We start from the raw sequence: 26,715 nt of genomic DNA on the forward strand, positions 1-26,715 counted from the left end.
AAGTGCTTAGTTTTCTGAAACAGTCATGGTGTGTTTAAGAGCAAATGGGGCCTTAGAGAGCTCATGATAGTAAATGCTTGTTTGTCTTGAACTAATGAATCTCTAGTGCAAGATAAGAGGAAGCTGGAACATCATGGCATTTCTTCTAATAATATAATGTTTAATGCAGCAGTCATTTGCTGAAAAATAGCATACCCTGCATGTTTCAGTAAATGGTGTTACATTAGCAGAAAGCTGCGTGCGTGTGTGTGTGTGTGTGTGTGTGTGTGTGTAAGAAAGGACAAAGCAGAACTACTATCGATCAAACACTGACTCACAGCTGCCACATTGAATTTCAGGCCTGTAAATGGAAAAGTCATACCAGCTCGACAGCCTCCTCCCAAGGGGGCCCCTGAGAGACCACCTCCCCCTAAACTTCCAGCAACCAGAACATCAAATAAAAAGCTGCCTTTTAATCGGTCTTCTTCTGACATGGATCTTCAGAAAAAACCAAGTAACTTGGCACCTGGACTCTCAAAAGCCAAGAGTCAAGTCTTTAAAAATCAAGATCCAGTACTGCCCCCGCGCCCCAAACCAGGACACCCTCTCTACAGGAAGTACATGGTAAATGTAACTTTTAAAATGGTTTTGGTCCAGAGGTTTGTCCTAAAGTATATATAAGACCCCTGTTCCTTAGAAAAAGTTGGTGAGACAAATATGTAATTGCCTCGTGATGCTAGAGTGCTTTCGACAAGTAGGCTGTGATAAACCTAAGTCTTTAAAGCACAGTTTAGGAAAAACTGTGGAAAAGGAAGCAGGGCAGACAGGGATAGCAATGTGCTATCTGGCTTGACCAAACAGAAACTCTGAAAAACCTGACCCAGTAGATTATACTGATGGGAGTATCTGACAGATATTATATTCACATCTCAGTATAGTTTGTATCTTATATACTCTGTGTGCCTTGCCCACAGAGTAAAATTTGAAGTGAAGTGGAAAGAAAGTTCTTATTAAAATGGTTTTCCCCTCATTTTCCACTTTTTAAAATCTGATTATCATGGTCCATTTAAGAGTTACCAGTTAGAAGTTTTCATCAATAATCAAGATAGTTGAGATATTAATTTTGTTCTCTCTGAATGTTTTTCTTCTCCTGTGACCTTAAGCCTTTGTCTTCGGAATTGATGTGTTCTCTCTACTTTGGTCAGGTTAACCTGATGAAATCTAGAGCAAATTAAAATGATAAGAAGCAGGAATGTTGGCACTTTTTAAACAATTGTACAACAGTAGCTCTTAACAAGAACAGCATTTATTCATTTCCTGTTGTTCTACAGTTCCATCATTGAGCTGGAAATTGTTCTCATTTTAAACCATTTAAGATTTTTTTCTCTCTTCTTAAGGCAATGATATAGACAGAAAAGAAGGAGGTAGGATATTCATATATATTCATATTTATTTAAACTGATAAAATTTTAATTGGGATAGGGTTACTTAATAAAAGCAGCAGCTGATGTGTTGAGTACTCATGAGTCAGGCATTGTTTGAAGCACTGCCTAGATCTGATAGATAGAGTGCCTGATGAACTATGGAATGAGGTTCATGACATTGTACAGGAGACAGGGATCAAGACCATCCCCATGGAAAAGAAATGCAAAAAAGCAAAATGGCTGTCTGGGGAGGCCTTACAAATAGCTGTGAAAAGAAGAGAAGTGAAAAGCAAAGGAGAAAAGGAAAGATATAAACATCTGAATGCAGAGTTCCAAAGAATAGCAAGAAGAGATAAGAAAGCCTTCTTCAGTGATCAATGCAAAGAAGTAGAGGAAAACAACAGAATGGGAAAGACTAGAGATCTCTTCAAGAAAATCAGAGATACCAAAGGAACATTTCATTCAAAGATGGGCTCCATAAAGGACAGAAATGGTATGGACCTAACAGAAGCAGAGGATATTAAGAAGAGATGGCAAGAATACACAGAAGAACTGTACAAAAAAGATCTTCACGACCCAGATAATCACGATGGTGTGATCACTGACCTAGAGCCAGACATCCTGGAATGTGAAGTCAAGTGGGCCTTAGAAAGCATCACTACAAAGCTAGTGGAGGTGATGGAATTCCAGTGGAGCTATTTCAAATCCTGAAAGATGATGCTGTGAAAGTGCTGCACTCAATATGCCAGCAAATTGGTAAACTCGGCAGTGGCCACAGGACTGGAAAAGGTCAGTTTTCATTCCAATCCCAAAGAAAGGCAATGCCAAAGAATGCTCAAACTACTGCACAATTGCACTCATCTCACATGCTAGTAAAGTAATGCTCAAAATTCTCCAAGCCAGGCTTCCAGCAATATGTGAACCATGAACTTCCTGATGTTCAAGCTGGTTTTAGAAAAGGCAGAGGAACCAGAGATCAAATTGCCAACATCCGCTGGATCATGGAAAAAGCGAGAGTTCCAGAAAAACATCTCCTTCTGCTTTATTGACTATGCCAAAGCCTTTGACTGTGTGGATCACAATAAACTGTGGAAAATTCTTCAAGAGATGGGAATACCAGACCACCTGATCTTCCTCTTGAGAAATTTGTATGCAGGTCAGGAAACAACAGTTAGAACTGGACATGGAACAACAGACTGGTTCCAAATAGAAAAAGGAGTACGTCAAGGCTGTATTTTGTCACCCAGTTTATTTAACTTACATGCAGAGTACATCATGAGAAACGCTGGACTGGAAGAAACACAAGCTGGAATCAAGATTGCCGGGAGAAATATCAATAACCTCAGATATGCAGATGACACCACCCTTATGGCAGAAAGTGAAGAGGAACTAAAAAGCCTGTTGATGAAAGTGAAAGAGGAGAGTGAAAAAGTTGGCTTAAAGCTCAACATTCAGAAAACGAAGATCATGGCATCCGGTCCCATCACTTCATGGGAAATACATGGGGAAACAGTGGAAACAGTGTCAGATTTTATTTTTCTGGGCTCCAAAAGCACTGCAGATGGTGACTGCAGTCATGAAATTAAAAGACGCTTACTCCTTGGAAGGAAAATTATGACCAACCTAGATAGCATATTCAAAAGCAGAGACATTACTTTGCCAACAAAGGTTCATCTAGTCAAGGCTATGGTTTTTCCTGTGGTCATGTATGGATGTGAGAGTTGGACTGTGAAGAAGGCTGAGCGCTGAAGAATTGATGCTTTTGAACTGTGGTGTTGGAGAAGACTCTTGGGAGTCCATTGGACTGCAAGGAGATCCAACCAGTCCATTCTGAAGGAGATCAGCCCTGGGATTTCTTTGGAAGGACTGATGCTAAAGCTGAAACTCCAGTACTTTGGCCACCTCATGCGAAGAGTTGACTCATTGGAAAAGACTGATGCTGGGAGGGATTGGGGGCAAGAGGAGAAGAGGACAACAGAGGATGAGATGGCTGGATGGCATCACTGACTCGATGGACGTGAGTCTGAGTGAACTCCGGGAGTTGGTGATGGACAGGGAGGCCTGGCGTGCTGCAATTCATGGGGTCGCAAAGGGTCGGACACGACTGAGCGACTGATCTGATCTGATTTATTCCTCACATCAACCCTGTGAAGTGGATACTATTATTATGTCTGTTATGCAAATGAAGTAAATAGTACTCAGAGAGATTAAATGGCCTGTCCGGAATCACAAAGCCAGTGATGGTGGAGCCACGGTTTGAACCCAGATTGACTGGTCTAAGCCCATGCTCTTTAGCGTTAAGCCACACTAAGGAAACAGTGTTACAGGGCTTCCCTGGTGTCCAGTGTTAGGACTCCACACTTCGCCTGCATGGGCGTGGCTTCAATCCCTGGTTGGGGAACTAAGCTCTCACAAAGCCCAGCCGGTGTGGCCAAAAAAAGAGAAAGAAAATCATGTTACTAATTGTAAAGTCTGTACTCACATTGGCTGTTCCATGTTAAGAGCCTCACTGGGGGTATCAAATTTTGCTTATCGGTCTTAGCATAGCTATATAATGTCAATAAAGCATTTGAATAACTTAAAAGTGAAGTGAGAGTGAAAGTCTCTCAGTTGTGTCCAACTCTTTGCGACCCCATGGACTATATAGTCCATGAAATTCTCCAGGCCAGAAAAGTAAAGAAATTAATAAATCAAAATGATGATATATTAGAGTAGTCTGTCTCTTTACAAAGTAACTCCTCAAACCCCCCATCTGTCCTGTGGCTGCCCCACCATTAAATTGCCCCCCAGGGTCTCTGCACCCTGGCGCTCTGATAGCTGCTGCGAGCCGCCCCACCCTCCCTGCTCCTGGGGCCGCGCCCGTGCGCTGCGTGTCTTTGCTCCCTTTCCTTGCTGTACGTGAGCTTGTGTGATCACATCTCCTGGGCCGACACGTGCTCATCAGCTGGAATTTACCAAGGCAGGGAGCAGAGTCCTCTGGCCAGAACAGCCGACAGACGTAAAAGCCATTCTAGGATCAGACAAGGCTGAGTGACCAGGAATGACTGAGGTCAGGCAGTGAAATGGGTTTAAATAGACACTTGCGCCAGAGAGACTGCAGGGAAAGAGATTAAAGGCAGGTAGAAGCAGCCTGTCCAGTCCCCCGTCAGCCCCTGAACTGCAGGCCGAAGCCGGTGCCGAGCATTCACCCTCCTGGTGCTCTGGGAAGCTGGTGGAGCAGGCCTTCTCGGTTGTGACTGAAGGGGCACCTTAGGCTGCCCTCAGCCCCCGAGTCCTGTGTGCTCAGCCCCAGGCCCCCGAGGACTCTGCGTGTCCTGAGAAGCGGCAGCCCCGCCAACCATCCTGAGCTTGCGGAAGCTGAGGGAAGAGTTTACCTGCTGGAAGTTACGCTGCAGGCGCGTGTGCCAAATCCCCACCTGATCGGCCTCTTAGGACGCAGTTATTTGATTATGAATAATCCTTTATATTGGTTTATGTTCAAGCTGTCTGTGCCTCATGGAATTGCCAATGAAGATGTCATCCCGCAAAACCCTGGAGAACTTTCTTGTAAGGTAAAGTAGAGCTCCTTCTTTACTGACAAGTTCTTTAAAAAATTTGCTGGCCTCTGTTACTGTTTTACACATTATTAAATGCTTTAGGCTCCAAAGATTAAAATGTGGAAAAAGTAATAATGTTTTATTAAATAATAATTGCTTCAGAGAGTGGTATTGTACCTTACAGCGTGGGGACGTCCTGGTGATACTGAAGCAGGCAGAAGGTAATTACTTGGAGTGCCGGAAGGGAGACGATGCCGGCAGAGTTCACCTGTCTCAGATGAAGATCATCACGCCGCTTGATGAACATCTTAGCAGCAGACCAAATGTGAGGAATTGATACCGTACCATCCTCATATCACACATGGCAGCACATTTCATAGAACTATTAATTATAGCTCATCCTCAGGTTTTTATTAGCACGTTTATTTTAACCAGAGTAAAAATTACAGTAGCGTTTTATTCCATTTTAAGAATAAATTACTTCTAAGAGACTTGCCGCTGCCAGACTAATCACTTTGATACAGAGTGACTACCGGGTGGCTTGCCTTCCTCGTATCATGCTGACTTACAGCATCCAGGACACGTAGTCATTAATTTTCAACTCAGAGAGCTATTTACTTTTGAAATAATGTAAATACATTTACCAAAGTACTAGAGATTGGTTTTCTAGCAGAATGGATAATTATTTTAAGGAGGGCCCTATAAAGGCTGACATTAAAACACTTCCCAGTAAGATTTAAGGTGAGTATAGACCTTGTTTCTCTGATCATAGCTCATAAAATAATGAAATGAAATGTTACAACACTCTGAATTCACTATTTAGGCCTAACAAATCTGTGGAGCCTAGGAGAATACAATGATTATTTAAGGTCATTTGTTGAGCAAGAAAAATGCCATTGAACAATTTACAGAGGCATATTTTTTAAAGAGCTGCTTAGGGTACCCAGTTAAATTTTCACTGTCTTAGGTAACGTGGCGAACATGAAGAATGAGACCTATCAGTCATTAGGCCAAGTTAAAGTCTTTGGTTTGCCATCATCCTAGTTTGCATAATCTCATCCAGTTCTTCTCGGAGGGCAGTCTGTCATTTGAGGTTTGCCAAGAAACTAAAGATTCGAGTTTCAGAGAGCAGAGAAGATATGTGTTATGCTGGCCACAGCTGGAATGGTGACATTTCTGACTTCAGCCTCGTGGGGAAAGCTCTTCTGTCGCTCACTTTCTCTTTGTTTCAGGAAGCATTACCCATCTGTGACCACTGTTCTGCCTCTCTTTTGAACATGTTGGTGGGTAGCCATGGGGATTGTACTGCCGGAAAGCTTTCCTTGATGACAAACAGAAGCTGAAAAAATTACAGCTTATTCTTTATAAACACTCACGGTTTTGTCCCTTGGAACATTACCTTCCTCATACTTGTGCCATAGACTTGCAGAAAGGTGACCACCAGTGACCCACAGCTGGTGAAACCCAAGTGGGGCCTCTCTCAGGCTCTGGGTCATGGCTAACATTACCCTTTTCAGAAAAGTAAAACCTACTTGAAAGCCTAGTGTGAAGGTAAATATCCCTAAAACTGTGTTAGGCTCTCCCCTGCCTTAGTCAACAGAAGACATTGCACGTTATGAGTTAAGGCTGGGCTGTCCAAGCAGGGAGGCAGGGATTGTCACCTCGCATGGCTCCCACAGCTGCGGGTCTCACTTCCCCTCCCACCACCGGAGGCAGTGATCTGACCTCTCTGAACCTCATTTTTTAAATGTGTGAAATAGATATGAGAATCCTCAGAGTTGATTATAGAATTGATTTATCGTTATGATTCCATTTATATGAAAGTTCAGAATGGGGAAATCCAGAAGGTAGATCAGTGGTTGCCCAGGGCTGGGGGAAGGTGAGGGGGAGTGATGGCCAATGGGTGGGAGGCTTCTGGAGGGATCATAAATGTGTCCTAAAGTTAGATTGTGGTGATGGTCACACAATGCTGTGAATATGCTAAAATTAGGTACACTTTAAATGCTTGAGTTTTATGGCAAGTGCCTTATATCTCAAAGATCCTTAAAAAATTAAATGAGCTGATTAATTTAGGTAATTTAGCACCTGTAAGGTGCTTAGTATAGTGAATAGTGCATAGTGAGCAAACAGCGTATATTAACTATTCTCATTACTCATTAGTATTAGCTATTATAGTCATACTAGAAGGAACTTTGAAATATGTTAGATTTTCCTCCCAGATACCCCCGCTAATGGTGTGTTCCTGCCCCTGAGTTGTTCCTGCCCCTGTGGCCAGCCCCGTTCGCCTGCCCTCTCGCCCTTCACCTGCCAGGCCAAGGTGATGAGCAGCATCAAGGGGACAGCCGTGCACAGGAGGCGGGGAAGGGGAGCGGGAGGCACAGGCTGCCTGCGGTCCCACCTCCACCCATTTGGCTGGTGTCTAGGCCTCGGGCCATCTGCAGGTCCATGTTTATGTTTGGTGTGGGGTAGGCCTCTGCCTTCACTTTTTCCAGATGTAAAGCCATCTAGCCTAACACCATTTATTGGAGCAGTCATCCCTTTGTCTACAGATGTAAATCAGAAAAAAATGAAAACCACACATATACTAAATTGGATAAATAGTAATTTTTAAAGCCCCTCCAGGCTTCACATATCTCATAGTTCCTTTACAATCCCTGAAATTCCCATTATGCCCATTTATTTAAGAAAAAGCACTAAGCAGCCTCTAAGAAAATGTCGGTGTTGCTTTGGTAAACTAACACACCAAGCTGCCTTAGCCCTTCCTGTATTACGCTGTATTACGCTCTTCCTGAGCTGTATTACTCTCAGCTGACGTGAGAGAAGGCAACGTGCCTCCACAGCTGCCTTACAGTTGATTCAGAAAAGAGTTACGCAAAGGAGCTGCAGGGCAGACGTGGAGGGAGTGGGCCATGACCCCTGAGGTCTGAACATCATGGTCAGGAGAGGGGCAGTCCCTGATGGGCAGGGGCCATTAAAGGAAGGAAGAGATGAGAAAGGCACCAAAAAATCACTTTCATTTAAGAATCAAAGCGATTAAGTTATAATTCCAAATAATATCCATCAGTCAGACTGGATGGTGATGATGTGGATAACAACTGCTTGTCATTAAGAAACAGGCACTCTTCAAATGTGGCTTCTCCTCTGGCCAGTCTAAGCAGCTGGTTAGATGGGTAGAGAATGCTGAATTCTCTTTGCTAATTTACTTAGAATTACTATTGAATAAACCATTCAGATTAAATAGAAAATCCAGGCCAGGCATGGGAGGTAGCATTGGCTTTCAAATTAGAGAAGGCATTCAGTTAAGTGGTAATAAATGAAATGGATTTTACTTTTTGTGAATTATACTTTTGTAAAAGTTGTTAGCTCTTTTCATTATAAAAGGCAAGAGTGTAAATTGCAGAACTTCCTTCTTTTTCCATCTTAATGAAGAGAATACTTTTAAGGTCTTGTTCTTAAGGTTTAGTCCTGATCATAGTTTATGGAAAAAGCGATCCCTGAAAGGTGAAGTGGTAAAAATGACTACCTCAGGGTAGAGTAGATGCTGCTTTAAAACACAAAAACAACCGACAAAAGCTTAAGTTTAATTTCCTTTTGTTTACTCTCTCAGTTTAAGAAAAATGCTGGCTGCTGCTGCTGCTAAGTCGCTTCAGTCGTGTCCGACTCTGCGTGGGGGCTATCATAATTGAGATAATTCTCCTCCAGCAGGGACTCATACCTTTTCCACTTGGTCATGATTCTCTTGTTTGGCTCAACTGTGTGGTTTGCATCTTGTACTCATAATTGTGTCAAGAGGACCCCAATGAGGAAAAAAAAAATGGTCTCCGAGTGAATAATGAACCCAGCGTTCATCATGCGCACCGCACTCACTGCTCTGCTTCTCCCTCAGGACCCAAGCTGCCCTCAGAAGCCTGTTGACAGTGCTGCCCCTCATGCCATCGTTCTTCATGATTTCCCAGCAGGTGAGGACACAGATGATACAGTGGTAGAACCTTCGGATCCAAGATCGGGCATCCTCCCAAGGTTAACCTCTCAAGGACGTCTGTCTTCACTTTCTGTACCCATGGAGCCCTGGACTGGACAGGCCATCTTATCCATCACCCCACCTTCAGGAAGAGTTGACTGCACCCAGCCATGCCAGAAGGCTTACCTGCACACCCTTGCTTTTGATACTCCCTGTGAGAGAGAGAGGAGAGAGTGTTCCCCTTACACAGGAACAAATAGCAGCTTGCCTACCAGTTGGAAGCTGTTTAACTCTTTCCATGTTAAAGCAATTTAACATAATGAAATTAATTCAGCTTTAATAAGTGAAGTTCTTTTCTGCTAAGGGTTGTAAAACCAACGCACATAGCTCAGCTATTGCTGATGAAGTGAAAACACACATTTTTGTAATCAATTTTAAAGTACCTTTTATATCCAAGGATTCAAATAAAATAAATTCCAGATTTATTTATAACCTTTATTTTGTCCACTTGGTAGACTGATTTTTATTTCAGTGTGAGTAAATTTATATGCTGAAGAGCAGTAGGACTCCCTTAGTATTTTGAGATTGAAATGATTTTTTAGCATGGTTGAGAATCATATGAATATTATACCGTGTCTATAAATTGTTTCGTGTTTCATTGTTAAAATATGTATTCAGCAGACGTTTATATTGGCACAGAAGAATCTCTGGCAAGTGCAATGTTTTGTGTGTGTGTGTGCTTAAACAAGCATTCCCTATCACTCAGTGCCTGGTAAATATATCTCATTTGATCTTAAAAGGGGAAACTCATAATAGCAATATCCAGAAAAAAAAATATTTTTAAAGTCAATTCAATTAGTATAATCTCTTCTCAGAATCGGCAGAACATACCGCCTTGGTGGACAGAAGTAAATGCCACTCTGTGCTCTGCTTTATTCAGCTCTGCAACCAGGGTAACTGATCATGCATCATTATAATTTTACCATACAGAACAAGCTGATGATCTGAGCCTCACTTCTGGAGAGATTGTTTATCTTCTGGAAAAAATAGATACAGATTGGTACAGAGGGAAATGTAGAAACCAGACTGGTGTATTTCCGGCCAACTACGTCAAAGTGATTGTAAGTAGATCGTGCATGTTGAAATTGGTCACATATTCAGTGGAGTCTATGTAATTCACAGTTTGAAAAAAATAACCAGATGCCTAGATTCTTGGCTTCTGGTTCTGTCTCTTCCATTAATTCGTTTAGTATTTGAAAAATTCAGAAATAAAGGTTTGTTCAACTAGGTAGTAGTTAATTATTAATATATTATGGAGCATTAGAACTTAATGCTTAAATGCTATCTGAAGTCCTAAGGTAAAAAGCTACTGCAGGTCCACTGGTGAATCAGCTATTCTTGGAGGGTTGATAAGCACATGAGGGTATATGTTAATTCTCTGAAACATTCAGCAAACAAGAATTAACGATACTGGATTGTCGTATAGGAATGTTTGTTCTCCAAGGTTATGGTACCACTTCTCTTTTTCTTTGGAGTGCATTTCATTATTGATTTCTTTCATTCTTTCCATCCCCATTCATTTCCGTCTTAAAAAAAAAAAAAAATATATATATATATATATATAAGATTTCCCTGATGGTCCAGTGGTTAAGAATCCACCTTGCAGTGCAGGGAACAGAGGTTCAATCCTTGGTCTGGAAAGATCTCACATGCCTTGGGGCAGCTAAGCCAGTGCACCGAACTACCAAGGCCAAGCTCGAGAGCCTATGTGCCCCAACTGCTGCAGCCCACGTGCTGGAGCCAGTGCTCCACAGCAGGAGAAGCCAGCACAGTGAGGAGTCCGTGCACTGCAGCTGGAGAGTAGCTCCCACTCACTGCAGCTAGAGAGAGCCCACACAGCACAAAGACCCAGTACAGCCATAAACAAATAGATTAAAAGATTCTTCTTTAAAAAAAAAATAGATTTGGCAGTACTAAAGTACTTTCATTGGAGGGAATGGTTTTTCACTTAATAGTTTCAAATCTGACTGAGAAATATTATATTAAAGTGTCATAATTTTACACACCCTCACAGCCTACCTGGTGAAAGCAGACCCCTGTGGTAGAGCCCTGAGTGTTAAGCCCGGGTGGCTGAGAAACATAGAGATGAACTAAGACTGCCACGTGAGCATTTACATCAGTGGGAAGAGAATGACTCACTTGCTGATATAACTTACTGATACTGAAAAATATCAATAAAGCTAGCTTAAATAGTTGAACATGAGCCGCTTATTTGAGGCGGGGAAGCAAATGATTTTCCATCAGAAACTTAGCAAACAGACATAACAGATAACCTATGTTTTTCAAGTATAAATGAGATTGAGTCTCTTGAATTACAAAATGTGGGTCTTCCAAGTAGTCTGATGTATAAATACCCTGATTCTCTGGAGAAACCCAACCACATTCTCTACATTAACATTAAGAATAATGTTGGTTTTAGCGCTCTTCCCCATTTTTCTTCTGCCCAGTGTGGCAGTGCTTGAAAAAGCACAGTTACCACACTGAAATCAGTCACACTGCAGTTGCCACATTATTGGTGTGTTATTTCTAAGCCTGCAAGTTTAAAAAATTGTTTTAAAACTTCAAACTTTTGGAATTCATCAAGAAGGGCACTGCTTTATTTAATGTAAATCTCAAAGCTTTAAGTAGTTTTCCGACTTAGTGCATTATGGTCAAATATTTCATCACAACTTAGCTCTACTGAGCCTTGTAGATGAGGTATTATATAACGTGCTCACCCCTAGATGCTCCCTGAGTGCTAAGTCCTCTCTTCCTTCCCTACTTACAGTGAAGGGGAAAAAATGGCCCAGAGTTATGAAAAGGGAGAGCTTCACAAGTTTGATTAAAAGGTTTTATTTGGGGTCATGGAAGTATTGCAGAGTTCTACCAACACTTTGGCTAGGCGTCTAGATAGTACCTATGCCTAGTTTCTGTGCTAAGCCCTCCTCACCTGATGTTTTCAACTTAGGGGATGTGAGCTGAAGAGCCCCAGTTAGGCGGGAATGGCATAATGTGCTTATTCCAGCAAATAAGAGGAAGATGGGTTGTCTATGCAAGGAGGGCCACATCACAAGTTATGGAGTTTTTTCAAAACCCAAATTCTGGATTTCGTACCTTTTTAGCATCTATGGTATGTTTTGTCGATTTAATACCTAGCTAAACTGGTTAACCTCAGCTGTAAATTTCCTAATTACTTAGCCTTAAATTTATCTTATGAAATAATACAATTGTTGCCTTGATTTTTGTCTTTACTAGATTGATGTTCCAGGAGGAAATGGGAAACGGGAATCCATCTCATCTCATTGTGTTAAGTAAGTTTTACTTGTGTTCTTTTGCACGAAATACAAAGGATGTGAGCATTTATATCATAAAGAATTAACAAGCTTAAACACTTCAGATGCATGATTATTCAGATTCTCAGTATGTCTTTTTTAATTATGAGGAAAACGACTTGTTTAAAAATCCTGATGAAATTGCAGCATGCTGATAGTGGCAACCCTCTGTGCCAATGTAGGGCGTATAGACAGCCACGGTCTGTCCTGGTGCTTCCCACAGCCGAACCTTGTCTGAAGAGACAGGTTTTATCATCCACTGCATTTTGTGTTGGCCTTCTGGTATTTATCTACCAAACTGATTTCTAGAAAGTTCAAATATTTTTGTCATAGTGTTAGGGAACCATTGACCAAAACCACCTGCGTTGACCAGGCATGATGATAACCACTTGAACAAGTTGTCTCACAATAGGAGGTCCCAATAAGAAGCATGAAAACTAACCAGGAAAATTTGGGAGAGGCCAAAAAAAGGAGGAGATGCCTGCCCATAATATGTCTTATAAAACTAACTGGAAGAATTTGGGAGGGGCCAAAAGGAGGGGAGATGCCAGCCTATAATATGTCCTACCAACGTCCCAGAATCCTTCCTGCTGAAATTCTTCTTGGCTGATCAATGCACACGCCACCAGGAAGGACCCTGAGTCAGAGACAACCAGGAGGCTCACCCCATTACAATAAAACCTGGGACTGCCAGTCGTGTGGCAGAGCAGTCCTTCTGGGTTCCCTTACCCTGCTGCTCTCCACCCGGGCGCCCCTTCCCAACAAAGCTTCTTGCTTTGTCAGCCCATGTGTCTCCTCAGACAGTTCATTTCTGAGTGTTCGACAAGAGCCCACTCTCTCCTCCAACAATAGAAAGTATTTAAACCTAATAGAAATATGAAGTCTACAGATCTGCCAGGTATGTTGTATTGTTTTGTTTTTGAAAGTATCTAGAAGAAAGTAAATCCCATGGATGGAGGACCCTGGTGGGCCGCAGTCCATGGGGTTGCTAAGAGTCAGACACGACTGAGCGACTTCACTTTCACTTCTCACTTTTATGCACTGGAGAAGGAAATGGCAACCCACTCCAGTGTTCTTGTCTGGAGAATCCCAGGGACGGGGGAGCCTGGTGGGCTGCCGTCTATGGGGTCGCTCAGAGTCGGACACGACTGAAGCGACGTAGCAGCAGCAGAAGAAAGTAAAGGAGGAGTTAATTTGGAGGAGGCTTCTTTTATGTTTGAAGACCTTTCTGTGAATTTATGTATCCTTTTCTGCATCATTGTAACTCCTTTGTGATTTAAAACATTGCCACAATGCAACTTTATATTCCAGTTAAATGAGCAAATTAATAGAATGCAGTACCTCCTGAAGACTGTAAACCTGTCTTTGAATAGGTCAGACATAAGAAGATATGCTCTCTGAGGACTTCAGAAAATAAATGCAAAGGTTATCACAAATAAGAAAGCTTCTGAGGCCACAATAGTTTAATTCTGTTTCAGGTTCAGCTTTTCTCCTGTTTTTAAGCAGTGTTCACTGTGTCAGCAGGTTGAATTTGAAGTGGGCTTTCATAGCCGTTGATCCACTGACCTGACTTAAATCAGACTTTGATTGCAGCCAGTACCAACCTTTTCTTTTCAGGCAATTGCCTCTCCTTTGTCATTGCCGTTGAAACTTCCTTTCTGAAGCCTCAAGTCGAAGGTTTGGTATACAGTCATGTCTTCGAGGGATGCAATTTCATCTCTGTTTTTATCTTATTATCAGTCAGAATTGCAGATCATTTTAAGGATTGTTCCAATTCTCAGAAATGAAGCCTTTTTAAAGGAGATACAAAAATCACTTTAAAACAACAGTATTAGGTATAAGATGAAATGTTATAAGATAATGTGCCGAGTGTGTTTTCTTTGAACCTCCTAGTTTTGAAGACCATTTATCTATATACAGAACTCACTGATTCAGCATGTCTTAAGCATCTACCCTGCCCAGCTGATGCCCATTGCATTTCTGCCATGAAAGTTTGATGTCTTGCCCTGAGATCCTCAGGATTAATACTTCTAAACTCAGTGTGTTTATGACTGAGAGGGTTCAGACTCGGCCCTGGATTACTGTGGCCCAGGGATACAAAAACATGGAGACTGGGGGGATTCTGTCCTGAAAAGGTGATCAAAAGGTGTGACAACCTAAACCAACCGCCAGCTGCTTATCTGGCATTCTGCATGTGCTAGAAACCTTGACTTTAGCCTTTCTGAGTGAAACAGGCTCGAATCTACAAAGTAAGGACTGTCATTTAGAAATGTAGCTTATTCTTTTTCATGGAAATTTTAAATTATGCCTAGTATATCTTGTTCCAAAGTAAATACAAAGTAAATATTCACTGAAGGATTAAATGAGGGTTTCCAGGCATTTTGAAAGTTAGTAGTGCCTAGTTTAACCCACAAATGTGATCTTCTTTCTTCAGAGGCCCAAGGTGTGTTGCTCGATTTGAGTATATTGGAGACCAGAAGGACGAGTTAAGTTTCTCAGAGGGAGAAATTATTATTCTTAAAGAGTATGTGAATGATGAGTGGGCGAGAGGAGAACTTGGAGACAGATCTGGAATCTTCCCCCTTAACTTTGTGGAACTCATTGAGGATCATCCCACTTCTGGTACAAATGTTTTAAGTGAGTATTGAGAATATGGCTTTTTATTGTGTACTATCCTAATTCAAATAAACCAGGTAATAGGTTAATACTTAAGTTGTATAATAATCCATATTGCCATATTTTTTAGGGTAGAAGGAAAAATTATTTTTGAATGGTATTTGTCATGTTGGGGATAGTCATTATTGGGGCAGTCTCTCAAAGAGCTGGCATTTGCGTTTTAGATAATTAGCAGTAGCTTCATGTTTTTTTTACTAAAGTCGCTCAGTCATGTCCAACTCTTTGCAACCCCATGGGCTACACAGTCCGTGGAATTCTCCAGGCCAGAATACTGGAGTGGGTAGCCTTTCCCTTCTCCAGGGGATCTTCCCGACCCAAGAATTGAACCGGGTCTCCTTCATTGCAGGTGGGTTCTTTACCAACTGAGCTATCAGGGAAGCCGTTCATATTAGCTATCAGGGAAGCTTCATATTAGAGATGGCAAAAAAAAAGAATCATCAACTTTTAAACAGAAATGGCCTGTAGAGTATAACTAATGCATTTCCTCTTTCAGTCTACAGTAAAGAAAACAAACCCAGAGAATGTAGTTTGTACTGGCCTGGCAAAGCTAGTAGCTAGTACGTGAAGAGACTGATCTGGAATCCCAGACTTTTTACTTTCCTCCGAAAGATTTTCCCCAATGCTGTGTGGTCTTTACATCTGAAGTTTTGATTTTTCTTTTAAAATATAGGCACAAAGGTACCACCAAAGACCAAAAAAGAAGATTCTGGTGCAAATTCTCAGGTAGGCTGCTTGAATAGATAACTGTGGTGAAAGCCAAGTTTTATCTCTGGGAGGACTATTAAAATCATAATTATCAAAAGCAGTGTTTAATTTTTTAATTCGTGTAGCAGATATTTGAGGTAAATAGGTGATCAATTCCTTTCTTGCTCATAGAGCTCATCATACAAATGAATTAGAAAAACATACAAACACTGATAAAAATTAATGAGGAAAGAGACATTATTGGAATATTCATGAAAGAGATAGTATAAGTGGCTGATAGTAAAAAAGGTTTGTTTTGGGTTTTTTTTGGCCGCGCATCTTGGTTCCCTGTCCAGGTCTCAAACCTGTGCTCCCTGTTTTAAGCACAGAGTGCTTAAAGCACAGGAGCACAGAGTTTTAACCACTGGACCATGGGGAAGTCCCTAAGAAAGTCATTTAACCTTACAGTAATCAAAGAAAGGCCTTGTAAGGAGACAGTAAAATACCATTTAACATATCTAGTTAACCAAAGATTCAGTACAACAACAGCAAACAAGTAATTACAGGTAAGTGATTGTTAAAAGAGGAAAAGTACAGATTATTGTTATTGTTTTTATCTCTCACCCTAAAGATGAAAAATGAGACAAGGTTTTAGTCACAAAGATGGTCATAGTGGCGTTATTATAATGTGAAAAAACTGGAAATAACCTGAATATAGCCATTATTGGGAAAATGTTCTGAGGCCATGAAAAACTAGATTTGTAAAATAAATGTCATGGGAGGAAAACATATAGTGAAACTGAATATACAGCATAAAAAGACTAGCAGGAAATGTATTTAAGTTGTTAACATTCAGTTTCCTTAGGTGGTTAACATTATAGATCAGATCAGTCACTCAGTCGTGTCCGACTCTTTGCGACCCCATGAATCGCAGCACGCCAGGCCTCCCTGTCCATCACCAACTCCCAGGGTTCACTCAGACTCACATCCATCGAGTCAGTGATGCCATCCAGCCATCTCATCCTCTGCCATCCCCTTCTCCTCCTGCCCCCAATCCCTCCCAGCATCAGAGTCTTTTCCAATGAGTCAACTCTTCGCATGAGGTGGCCAAAGTACTGGAGTTTGGTATATTTCCCATTCTTCATACATTTCTGAACTGGCCAAATGTTCAGGAACATTTGTATTATTTTTATAGTGGGAGAGAGGAAAAATGTAGTAAAATTTTTAGTGTTTAGCATGACTTCCAAAGTTCAAACTGGACAGGAGTGTGAGTGACTTCCATCGTTTTTTGTGACAGGTTTTAGGAGACGAGCCCGACAGGGTCGTTGTTTGTCACAATGTCAGGGGTCACTGGGCTGTGTGTCTCAGTTCTTTCATCCCCCCACTGATCGTTAAACAGGAAAGAAAGTGACCACAGTTCTTCGAAAGGAAACGTCCTCATGGTGGCCACTGTTGCCCAGGAGTGACAAGGACTCTTCTGTAGAGTTGGTTTCTCAAGTGCGGGAACAAGAGGAGAGGGTTAGGCTTTTTGTTTGCTTAGTGGTTGTTTCTCTTTGAAGCCATCAACTGCTGAGCACTTAAGGTGTGCCAGGCCCTGTGCTGAGCAGTCTACATGCAACACCTCGTTTGACCCCACGTGAGCCCTAAGATGAAGCTAAGGCTTAACGTAGTGAAATGCCTTGCCCTGTGTTAACTGGGAGTGACAGAACTGGTCTGGAACCCAGGCCCATCTGGCTCTAAGCTTTTGATCTTAGTGTAATCTTTGCCTCCCTGCTTGAGCTTCTTGAACACAGGGCTCCCATCCGAGTTCGCAGAGACTCCTTGTCACAGAGCAGAACCCTCTTATGATGTGTTTGCAGCAAAAAGCATTCTTGTTGGAGCATGAACCATCACGCCAGGTGGTTACCCTGCCAGCCTTGAAGTGAACTGTGACTTGAAAAATTAGAAGTGTGGACTGATGGAGACTTGGGCCATGGGGTCCGATAACCTCTCAGCCAGGTGGTGTGCTCACTGTTCAGTCATGTGCACACTCGTGTCCAACTGTTTGCAACTCCATGGGCTGTAGCCCACCAAGCTCCTCTGTCCATGGAATTTTCTAGGCAAGAATACTGAAGTGAGTTGCCATTTCCTCCTCCAGGGATCTTCTTGATCCAGGGATGGAACCTATATCTCCTGCATTGCAGGCAGATCCTTTGTTGCTGAGTCACCAGGTAAAGACCTGGGAATTAACAGACTGCCCATTCTGATCCTTCCTAGTTTAGGTAAAGAGCTTCACTGAAAATTATATGCTTGGAAATTCCCTGGAAGTCCAGTGGTTAGGATTCTGGGCTTCCAATACCAAGAGCCTGGGTTCAATCCCTGGTCTGGGAATTAAAATCCCACAAGCTTGTAAAGCAATTATCCTTCAATAAAAAAATAAATTAATAAAAAAAAAATCCCACAAGCTGCACTGTGTGGCCAAAAAAAAAGAAAAAAGGAAAATTATATGTTTGCCAGAATGTTTTCATAGTGTCATAAATACTATATACAAATATGATAAGCTGTTATCTAATTTTTTAATGTAACTAATGTCATAGATCATGGTGCTAGTGGTAAAGAGCCCACCTGCCAATGCAGAAGAAGACATTGCAGGAGACACAGGTTCAGTCCCTGGGTTGGGAAGATCCCCTGAAGGAGGGCCTGGCAACCCACTCCAGTATTCTTACCTGGAGAATCCCATGTACAGAGGAGCCTGGCAGGCTACAGTCCATGGAGTTGCAGAGAGTCGGACATGTCTGAAGTGACTCAGCACACACAATGTCATAGACTGTAATTAGAAAGAAACTTTTACTTAAGCATTATATATCCCTTAAAAGCAAAAGTCACAAATTTTATCACATGTCATTTAGAATTTTAAGAAAAAGTTACTGGGAGCTTTAATTTCTGAAACTCACTAGTGACGTTAGGTATTGAGTGATTTAAAGTGGCCCTCAGACTTTGAAATGTTATGACCCCTTAGTTTTTTTGCCACCACTTTTTAAGCTTTGTGAAAATTAATCTGAAATAAAATTTCACGTTTCTTACCAAACTGATTTGTAACAGGAGAACAATCTTTGTGGAGAATGGTGCGAAGCTCTGCACAGTTTCATGGCAGAGACCAGTGAAGACTTATCCTTCAAGAGGGGAGACCGGATCCTGATCCTGGAGCGAGTGGACTCCGACTGGTACAAAGGCAGACTGCGGGACCGAGAGGGCATCTTCCCTGCCGTCTTTGTGCGGCCCTGCTCAGGTACCACTGCTGCCCGGGAGGCTCTTACCCTCCAAGGGGACCCCCAAGACCTTTGAAATGATACTGATTTCTTGTCCCTCTGGCCGTGCTCAATTTCAGTTGTTTGCCTGTTTTTGAAAGTTAATTCATAAGGTTATGCAAACTTTCTGCATATAATTTGTTGAAGTTATGGGGGAAAAAGAGATAAAGATACCTTTAATCAATAATGGCTAGTTTTATCTCCTGAATATATTTTCTGTAATTTTTTTTCTGCTAAGAGAACATCCTTCATCTTTTTGCAAGTTAAAATAAATTCAAAATTAATTGAAAATATTATGTCCTGGAAGTGACGAGGGGATTTCTTAAAATGTTTGATTTGTGTTTTAGTCAATGACTTTCTATGTATTTGAATTTTTGGTGTCTTCATAGCTGACGCAAAAGGTGTGGCTGCTTTATCACTGAAGGGGAGGAAGGCCAAAGCCTTGTATGATTTCCATGGGGAGAATGAAGATGAGCTTTCCTTCAAGGTCAGAATGTGTATCTCTTTTGTAACTGCATTAAGCAGCTGTAAATTTTGAAATGTTTTCAGGGTGAACACTTGCATGGAGTATTGATCACTGATCAAGAATGAACAGATCTCAGACCCTCATTCTTAAGGATGAGATTAGAAAAGTGATTAGGGCAAATGTATATTATCAGCAGATCATTTAAGTACTTTAAAGTCTTATTGATATTGCTAGACCCACAGTTGCCTAACAAATTCCTTATTCCTCAGCCTTATGACATGCGATCTCACTAATGCTGGAGGTTTCACTGGAAGCCCTAGTAAAGGACAGTTCTCAGACTTCCCTGGTGGTCTCCAAGTTAAGATTCTGTGCTTCCACTCCAGGGAACACATGCTTGATCCCTGGTTCAGGAATTAAGATCCCATGATGCCACGCGGCTCAGCCAAAGTAAAGAAGGGATGATCCTCTGCAGGGCCCTTGCAGCCTGCTGCTGTCGCGTCGTGAAACCAGTGGGGAAGCCAGGTGGCCCCTACTACAGCTGGCCTCTGCAGCAGTGCCTCACAAGGCCCTGGAGTCTTGTCCACAGAGATACTGAATAGACTTTGGGTAGTGACCCCAAAAGATTAAGGTACTTTGAGGAGGGTTTTTTAAGAAGCCTAAAGCCTAACCTTAATCTTAAACAGAATACTTGCATGATCCTGTTTCCACATCCACAGGTGGATTGTGCTCAGAGGAGCGTACCCAGGGCAGTACTGTGGTATTGGGCCAGACGCTGTCAGAAGAGTTGTCAGGCAGTGGGAAATTCTCCATCATTGGAGATACTCAGAGGGAATTAGAGTATCCAGGAGTGACTGGACAAGATGAGACTTAAGACAGTGGGTACCCACATAAGGTTTACACCTGTATACAACAAAATGAGGAAAACAGCGATGGCTGGGGATGTGGAGGCTTTAGGGGAGTCATGGAGAAAGGTGGCATGCTGAGATATGTCAGTATAAGGTTGCTAACTTTTCTGTTTTGTGATGGAGTTTACTTTCTTCTGATAATTTCTTTTTCATATTAAAATGTCATTTCCGTTATAAAATATTACTAGTAAATGATACATATTTCTTACACAAAATTATAATTAGTAACCCTATATGTTTCTTTCTCTTTTTAATTTCTTGGTCCATAAAATCCAAATGTTTAGAAACTGTTGCCCTAGTCCTTTTCAATCTTGAGAGTCAATGGCTCAAAATTAATTCCTTTTATCCTCAAGTATAATGTTACTGTGAGTGAACCCTCTGGATTCAGACTTCAGTTTTGGCCTTCATTTAGGTTATGTCAGTATAATCATCCAGAAAATAGGTTGTCTTCAGGCATTTTTACAAATGCCTGACTGTAAGCGAGATAGTTCTAGAGTCTTTTAGTTAAGGGATGCCGTACCATTTTAAGTATTGTTGATCATTAATATTTTATTCAATATCCACAGAATATTAGTAAATACAACTTTTTAAAAATTGTCCTAGCTCTCAGAAAACAGATGTGGCATATATGTATATATGAATCAGAGCTAAGAAAAACAGTTTTACAATACAGTATACTAACGCATATATATGGAATTTAGAAAGATGGTAACAATAACCCTGTATACGAGATAGCAAAAGAGACACTGATGTATAGAATAGTCTTTTGGACTCTGTGGGAGAGGGAGAGGGTGGGAAGATTTGGGAGAATGGCATTGAAATACGTATAATATCATATATGGAACGAGTCGCCAGTCCAGGTTCCATGCACGATACTGGATGCTTGGGGCTGGTGCACTGGGACGACCCAGAGGGAGGGTATGGGGAGGGAGGAGGGAGGAGGGTTCAGGATGGGGAACACATGTATACCTCTGGCGGATTCATTTCGAAATCTGGCAAAACCAATACAATATTGTAAAGTTTAAAAATAAAATAAAATTTAAAAAAAATAAGCACACACACACAAAAAAAAGGAAAATAGTTTTAGTCAAGGATTATAATTTAGGAACCAGAAGGAACTTATAACAGAAACTTTAAATGCCAAAATTTTTACATATTTTAGCAGAGTAAACTAAATTAATGACATTAGATTGTCAACATTTTCCATTAAGAATGGCCTTAAATCAAACCAGTTTTCCAAAGGGCAGTGTCCTAGGGCTACAAATAAATCCATTTAACCTGATAAAGATATCCTTAAAAGTAGCCAGGGTATTCTTGGACCATTACAGAATGTTAAACTCAGGTTCCAGGAAATGGCTAGAAACCGTAAAGAACAAAATAGTTTCAGGAGATAATTTCAAAACTTATGTCTTCATCTGTTGAGATAGTATAATTCATACAGGAGTAAGACACCTAGCCCTTTGACTAGCCCAGGGAAGACAATCGCGTGCTGAGTCAGGGATAGGGAGGATGCAGTGTGATATTAAGGCCGTGGAGGAGTGGACTGCGCCAAACGGTAGAGGAGAATGCCATTATGTGGAAGAACAGATGCAGAGCACAAAATGCTCAGGAGGCTGAGAAAAGGCCATTTTAGTAAAAACCTGTCTAAGTAGAAAGGTAGACTGTATAATGTGGTGACCGCATGCCTAATGGTTAACATTAGGTTATCCATTATGATTCCTGGATAGGCCCTGGAATCACTCTAGATATGAATCCTCTTCCTACCACTCACCGACATGCAGCACTGAGCAAGTCACGTAATCCCTCGGAGTTTCAGTTTCCTTTTCTATAAAATAAGGAAATCTATAAAAATATTTCTCAAAAATGGGGAAACAATAGTACCACTTCTAGGACTGCAGTATTGTTTAAATGAGTTAATTTTCACTATTCTTAGTTTGATAACAAATAAAAATAAAATAAATGAGTGAGTTCCCATAAAGCACACAGAAAAGGACGAGGCACACATACAGTGAGCATACAGCCCCTCTCGCCAGCAAGTCTTTGCGCGTCGCCTGGGATGAGGCCTCCCCAGACTGCCGATGCGGTGGCAGCTCACACTTTCTGCCCTCCTCTGCTGGCTGTTATTCGTCTCCCACCTCTGGAATAAGGTCTTTCTTCATTGCTGTATCCATAGAGCCCAGAAGTGTCTGACACGTAGTGGGTGTCTGATAAATAATTGTTATTTGGGGAAAAAATTTCTCTATATATACTATGTTAGCTGGTATTTTTATTTATTAAATAATAATTTTAGATTAGGAGTGGTGAATTTGAGGGGCACAAAATACAACCTGGAAATGCAACAAAGTCGACAGTGACAGAGGAATGGGGTTTGAGGAAAAGAAGCAGCTTAACATGTGTACACTCAGCAGAAACTTAATAATTAGTTTCAATTCCTGTTTTTCTACAGGCTGGAGACATAATAACAGAGCTGGAATCTGTCGATGATGACTGGATGAGTGGAGAACTGATGGGAAAATCTGGAATATTTCCCAAAACGTACATTCAGTTTTTACAAGTTAGCTAAAGGTGATGCTTGACTGTGCTCCTTGGCACAGAAACTCACTTGAACTCTCACTTTGACTATCAGATATGTTTTTGCACTATTTTTTTAAACGGAAAGAAATATTGATGCTGTATACGGTATACTAGAATTTTCTGAAAGCAGAAAACATCTTGATTTTGTAGTTAGCTTTCACTCACATTTCCACCAAGGAGGACATCAAGCAGGAGCAAGGCAGGCAGCCCCTCCCCCGGCAGAGCGTCTGGAGACGGGGCTGCACTGGGACACTTACAAGCGAACACTGCACTTGGACGTCTGTGTTCATCAGCGCAAGTAAAGTATCCATGCTTCTTCAATTTTCACTTCAGTTTTAAAAGAGGACATTTGTTATTCTACATGCTGTAACTCTCAGGCGATGGTTGGTAACCTAAATTTCATTTTTGACATTCAAATTAATTCTGACAGCTTGAGAGCATTATCCTTATGACCAGGGCAAAGCCTTGTTTCAGAAGGGAGTAGTTCATTGACCAGTGGAGCCTTGGTGAGCACGTGGTGAATCAGCTCACAGTCACCAAATGCTCCTGTGTTGCCAGATGTTTTCCCTTTGTCCCAGAGTCTGAAAGTGGTTAAAATTTGATGCGTAAGAACTAAAACCACCCTGAAAAGCCTTGCTAATAGAACTAACTCTTTCACATACCTGCAGTACTTCTTTCTTTCCTCTGTGTATACTTTATGTTAACAGGGTTATTATAAAGCACATTTTCTGATTCTGTAATCATTCTTTTGACAATTACTGGTACTCAAAGAAAAATTCATTTTCTTTGTGTTACCCCAGTAATACATAAAAGCTGTGTCTTGTTACAGTGGTACATTATGAATCACATATATATATCTCAGAATACAGAGCAACTGTTAAGATGGAAAACAATGCCAAACCCGCAGCTCATTCTTCCAAATATAACCAGAGCTAAAAATAATTTGAGAATCTGAAGGCTAATACTTTCGGGGTTGTTTTTTTCCCCCCAGCTCATCCCTGCAGTTTTTAGAGTAAAAAAAAAACCACTTTCCTGCTACCCATTGTTATGCACTCCAGGCTTAAGATGAAAGTCTTAAAGCTAAAAAGTGGTTCACTGTGAAACTGAATCAATTACAGCTTATCGGCTGAAGGCAAATATATTGGTTGAAGACAATCTTTCAAACAGATCAATGGAATAGAATTTCATTGGAAATGTAAAACACTTTCCCAACAATGTTCATAACTTTCTTCTGTTTTTGAGAAGAGTTTCATATGCTGGGCCACTTTTTTGCTTTTGTTTTTGTTTCCATTGTCCAAAAAGTAGGCAGTTAAGTGATGAAACCATTATGTGAACACCATTTGGGGTTCTGTACCGGAGGAGAGACTTACCTTGTCTTTGACTAAAGTTCATTTTCCAGTATATGGTTACAGTTGATTTCAGGGTATGGGAGTTGTTTCTTTTTTTTTTTTTTAAACATGTTTTGGGTATAGAAGATGGAATAAAGAAAACTGGTCAAATATCACTCAAGAGTAATTTCATAAGAAATGGATGGCTTAAAGCATTGTCTCAACTAAATTCCTATTTGCAGCAAGCTTGTATAACAGCAGGAAGGTGAGACTCGGGGGGACTGGGATAGGGCATGAGGTATATTTCTTTGCCTGTGTAATCTTAACATCTTACATCAAAAATCATGAAAACTTAGCTTTATTGGAGAAAAATATTCCTCTTAAATTTTGGCCTCTGTCAGCAGAATGATAAGTGCAATAGGTGTGTATCTACTTGACACTATAATAAACTGAACTGAACTTTCAGAGTGCATTTCTCTTACATACTAGACTGAGGTTTTTGAGAATGGAGATGATATCTTTTTATCTCTAGCCGTTTGCACCATATAGGCTCAATAGAGGCTTGTTGGTTGGTTGGCTGGCTGGAGGGATAGAGATAACTTTCATGTAATAGTGATACTATTTTGGAACCACTATGATCCAAGTATCTTTCCTCTTTAATTTACTGACAGAAAACTTCGTTGAAACAAAACTTGCAGTTATATGTCTTCCACTCCATCATGCTACATTTTTTGTCATTTATTACCTACTTAGCTGATGAGAAGTAAAAAGGTAGCATGGTGTAAGTTTTCACAGGTACTTTCTTATTCTGTGTATTGATTGAACATGACTTTTATACTCAGTGAATCTCATAGTGGAGAAATAGAAATGTATTCTTGCTCTTTTCAGGAATTTTAGTTGAAAACCTAATATTGTTCATCCAAGCCACTGCAAACTAGGATCTCCAAATCCTTTTTCTTTGGTGGGTTAAACTAGAGAAGTCATTTAATATGTTATTCTTACCCTTTTGAACACTAAAAGACCACAGATTTCTTTATAAGATGCTCTAGCTTATATGACTGAGGGGGTGGTTAATGTCATTTGTGCTCATGGGAATCACAGGTTTTTAACAGTCTGAAATATTCATTATGAAAAAGATCAGTACATTTATCAGAATTTGTTAGAACTGGCATTTGAAAAAAAATTTATTTTTCTACAGGGTTGTTATGCATCAATACTCTTAACAATAATTGTTTAGTTTTTGTTCAGCTTCTTAAGCTTAGATAAATATGCCCAGAGAAATACTGATGATATAGGCTAATTACAAAGAGATATTTGGTATTAATATAATCATTAGTGGTATATTCCTTTTAATTAATATCAAATGTAACTGGACAATATGATTCATAATTCAGTGCTATTTTGAATGTCATTAATTGAATCCTTAGCAGTGAATTTTTTCAGAACTTAATAGGGAATAATTTTCTAACCTACTCCTTTATATTTCACTGTAATTATGGGGTAGAGGGGAAATAGAAAGCCTAATTCAGACCACCACCACCATCTAGGGGCCTTTTACCTAATTGCAGTCTCATCCTGTTAAACCACAGAAGTCTGCAGGTCAGAGCTCAACCTGCAGAGGTTAAATGATTTGCCTAAGGTCATACAGGTATGGCAGAGCCTAAAGCAAAACCTATCTACTGAGTCCTGATTCAGAATTTTTTATATTTGTTATGCTAAAGTGATACATTTCTTTTTAGTAGTTAAACAAGTAGAATTGGTTTATTATACAAGACTATAACTTCTTGAATATAATACTTATGACTAGAATAAGTTACAGAGAGTAAAACCTTGAATTTCTTTCTTTGAAGAAGAAATAAAGATTTGTGCTGGGCTTCTCAATTTTTATGTAGGCTATTTATACTGATGTTACCTAAAAACTCAAACATGGACTGATCCATTAATGGGGACTCCTTTTTCTGTGTAATAGGAAGTATTTGAATGCCTGGAACGTCAGATCTTGAAAAGATCTGCGTCTGTAGGGCTGTGCCCTTGGCAATAGCAGAGCAGTCTTAAACTGAGATTTTTATATACGTGGAGCACAAAACGTTGTTTTAGTATTTTGGACTCTAATAGATCAACTTGATTGCTTATAACTTATAAACTCAATTGCTTATAAACGTATAATAAGTTTATATTTGAGTCTGGGCCACAATCTGGATTTATTTTTAAGGAATCCTAATTGTATGTATACCATGGATTATTTATCTTCAAATACTACAAATTAGGCAATAACTCAATTAAATTTTTTTCAGGAGAATAATTCAGATTCATTATTCAGGAAGGAGAATTACCCACTGGTTTTCTGTCCTCTTTTTTAAAAATTAATGTATGTATGGGCTGTGCTGAGTCTTTGTTGTTGCCCACAGGCTCTGTCCAGTTGCAGCAAGCAGGGGCCACTCTTCGTTGAGGTGCATAGGCTTCTCACTGCAGTGGCTTCTCTTGTTGTGGACTACAGACTGCAGGCGCATAGGCTCAGCAGTGG

The 26,715-nt window shown here is 40.7% G+C and overlaps 1 protein-coding gene across 12 annotated transcripts in view; it reads left to right on the forward strand.

Annotated features, from left to right (window-relative positions):
- SH3D19 (SH3 domain containing 19) overlaps positions 1 to 24,656 on the forward strand; it is a 201,740-nt gene extending 177,084 nt beyond the window's left edge. For all 12 annotated transcript variants that reach the window (XM_061383997.1, XM_061383996.1, XM_061384001.1 and 9 more), the window contains 11 exons: positions 339 to 603; positions 4,886 to 4,954; positions 5,124 to 5,264; positions 8,826 to 8,898; positions 9,891 to 10,021; positions 12,195 to 12,250; positions 14,706 to 14,908; positions 15,618 to 15,670; positions 18,713 to 18,899; positions 19,308 to 19,405; positions 22,736 to 24,656. In XM_061383997.1, coding sequence (XP_061239981.1) covers positions 339 to 603; positions 4,886 to 4,954; positions 5,124 to 5,264; positions 8,826 to 8,898; positions 9,891 to 10,021; positions 12,195 to 12,250; positions 14,706 to 14,908; positions 15,618 to 15,670; positions 18,713 to 18,899; positions 19,308 to 19,405; positions 22,736 to 22,852 — 1,393 coding nt within the window. In that variant the 3' untranslated portion in view covers positions 22,853 to 24,656. The remainder of the gene's footprint in view (positions 1 to 338; positions 604 to 4,885; positions 4,955 to 5,123; positions 5,265 to 8,825; positions 8,899 to 9,890; positions 10,022 to 12,194; positions 12,251 to 14,705; positions 14,909 to 15,617; positions 15,671 to 18,712; positions 18,900 to 19,307; positions 19,406 to 22,735) is intronic.
- The last annotated feature ends 2,059 nt before the right edge of the window (positions 24,657 to 26,715 follow it).

This window comes from Bos javanicus, chromosome 17, assembly GCF_032452875.1.
Source record: "Bos javanicus breed banteng chromosome 17, ARS-OSU_banteng_1.0, whole genome shotgun sequence".
In the NCBI taxonomy this organism is placed as follows: domain Eukaryota; kingdom Metazoa; phylum Chordata; class Mammalia; order Artiodactyla; family Bovidae; genus Bos; species Bos javanicus.